Source organism: Camarhynchus parvulus, chromosome 8, assembly GCF_901933205.1.
Source record: "Camarhynchus parvulus chromosome 8, STF_HiC, whole genome shotgun sequence".
Taxonomy (NCBI): domain Eukaryota; kingdom Metazoa; phylum Chordata; class Aves; order Passeriformes; family Thraupidae; genus Camarhynchus; species Camarhynchus parvulus.
Genome location: NC_044578.1, coordinates 28680382 through 28682358, shown reverse-complemented (window position 1 = coordinate 28682358; position 1977 = coordinate 28680382). Strand labels below are relative to the sequence as shown.

General features: G+C 47.4%; 1 protein-coding gene across 3 annotated transcripts; it reads left to right on the top strand.

Moving 5' to 3' along the window:
• Positions 1 to 27: 27 nt before the first annotated feature.
• METTL18 (methyltransferase like 18) lies at positions 28 to 1754 on the top strand. 3 transcript variants are annotated; one of them, XM_030953595.1, is made up of 2 exons: positions 28 to 95; positions 545 to 1754. In XM_030953595.1, exon 2 carries the CDS (start codon positions 670 to 672, stop codon positions 1708 to 1710), a length of 1041 nt encoding a protein of 346 aa, XP_030809455.1. In that variant the 5' UTR covers positions 28 to 95; positions 545 to 669; the 3' UTR covers positions 1711 to 1754. The 3 variants fall into 3 exon arrangements, with proteins under 3 accessions (XP_030809455.1, XP_030809456.1, XP_030809457.1); XM_030953596.1 differs by lacking the exon at positions 28 to 95 and adding an exon at positions 99 to 258; XM_030953597.1 differs by lacking the exon at positions 28 to 95 and adding an exon at positions 99 to 258 and having other exon boundaries at positions 542 to 1754.
• The last annotated feature ends 223 nt before the right edge of the window (positions 1755 to 1977 follow it).

Sequence of the window (1977 nt, the reverse complement as noted above, 5' to 3'; positions counted from 1 at the left end):
TCCCACAAGGCCCCGCGGCCGAGGAAGCGGAAGCGGCTCCGTGAGGGAGCGGCGGGGGATGGCGGAGCGTGGCCCGGAGAGGGCAGCGGCCGCGGGTGGGTGCGGGAACGGCGCGGGGAAAGCGGGGTGGGAAACGCTCCCAGAGCCCCCAGCCCGGCCTGCGGGGCAGCACCGAGCCTTGGGTTTGCGCCCCTTGTAACGCGGAGTCTGAAATGCGAGTTTTAGCGGAGCTGGCAGCTGTCCTAATTCCCTTGCCTGGTATGTGAGATGGGGTCAGCTGTGACGCTGTGTTTTAATAAACATAAGTGGCTAGATAGCGGGCTTTTAAAATTACAGAATAGTTAGGGTTGGAAGGAGCTCTGGAGATCAGCCGGTCCAACACCCCTGCCAAGGCAGTGTCCCCGACGCGTCCAGGTGGATTTGGAATGTTTCCAGAGAGGGAGACTCCCCGGCTTTCCAGGGGAGCCTGGTAATGAAAATCAGGATTCCACAACTAGTGCTGATATTAACGATGCATAAAACTATCTACTCTTATTTCCAGCAGCAGTTCACCTGGCTCTTGGCAAGACATCTGATACTGCACCAGCGAAATACTTTGTCCTGCAACAATACCTACATAAAAGCTTGGCTGTAATAAATTAAGCTTTTAAAAAACTGTTATTCCTGAAAATGGATTTTCGATTTGATTTTGCTGTTGATGAAAATGAGAACAGCGAGGCAGATGCTCACTTCTTACTGCTGTGCTCTCCAGAACAGAAGCAGGAATCCAGGGAAAAGAGCAGGGGAAGTGCTGATCTTGCAGCAAAGCCCAGCCCGAAGCTGGCTGCTGCTAAGCACCAGGATGAGGCAGCTTTGAAGAAAAACCTTTGTGTGAAAGCTGCCAAGGAGCACAGCATTCCCCAAGACCTCAACAAAGTATTGGAAAATAAAGTGTTGGAAACAGTATTGGGCCTGTCTCATGTAAAGCTGTCTGTAGTGGAAAGGACGTGTTCAGGTGATGCTGACAGCGAAGGCATCGTGTCCAAAAGTGTTTCTTCTCACTCTGATCTCATCCCAGGAGTCTACGAGGGAGGGCTGAAAATCTGGGAATGCACTTATGATCTCATGGACTACTTGTCTGAGGCTGAGATAGAATTTACCAACAAGACTGTATTGGATCTTGGCTGTGGGGCTGGATTGTTGGGAATTGTTGCTTTACAGGGTGAAGCTGCCAGAGTCCATTTTCAGGACTACAACAGCACAGTGATTGATGAAATAACCTTGCCTAATGTGGTGGCCAACTGTATCAGTGAAGGCAGGAGTGGGAAGGACAGAAAAGCCAGCAAGCCTCCTTCAAAGAGGCCCAGGAAGGCAGAGGGCTCACCTGATGTGCTCAGCAGATGCAGATTTTTTTCTGGAGAGTGGTCTCAAGTCAGCCAGCTCCTGTCAAACAGCAAACCCTGTTTGAAGTACGATATAATTCTCACCTCTGAGACCATTTATAACCCTGACTACTACAGTGCTTTGCATGACACACTGGCTCAGCTCCTGGATGGAAATGGCTGTGTGTATTTGGCAAGCAAAGTGCATTATTTTGGGGTTGGTGGTGGTGTTTATCTCTTTGAGAAATTCATTGAAGATAAAAACGTGTTTAAAACCAGTTTGGTTAAAACAATTGATCAGGGTCTGCAGCGATGCATTATGGAAATTGCCTTTAAAAATTCCTGTTAAAATGAAACTAATGATCTTCCAAAAAATAACTAAAAAATGTTTTAACCCTCATGTCTCTGCTTTTTCCTTCTGGTTTAACAAATTAAGGATGGTGGTTGTGGAAATGTGTGACAAATTCTGGTGTTTGACTAGAAGTGAGGGTGGTTGACTTTGCACAGAGTTCTGTTTAAAGCAGCACCTGTTTATGATAATTAATTTATATATAAGATTAAGCAAGTCATTGTCTCCAGCCAGGCTTTCACATTCTCTGTGAGCAGCAGAACTGTA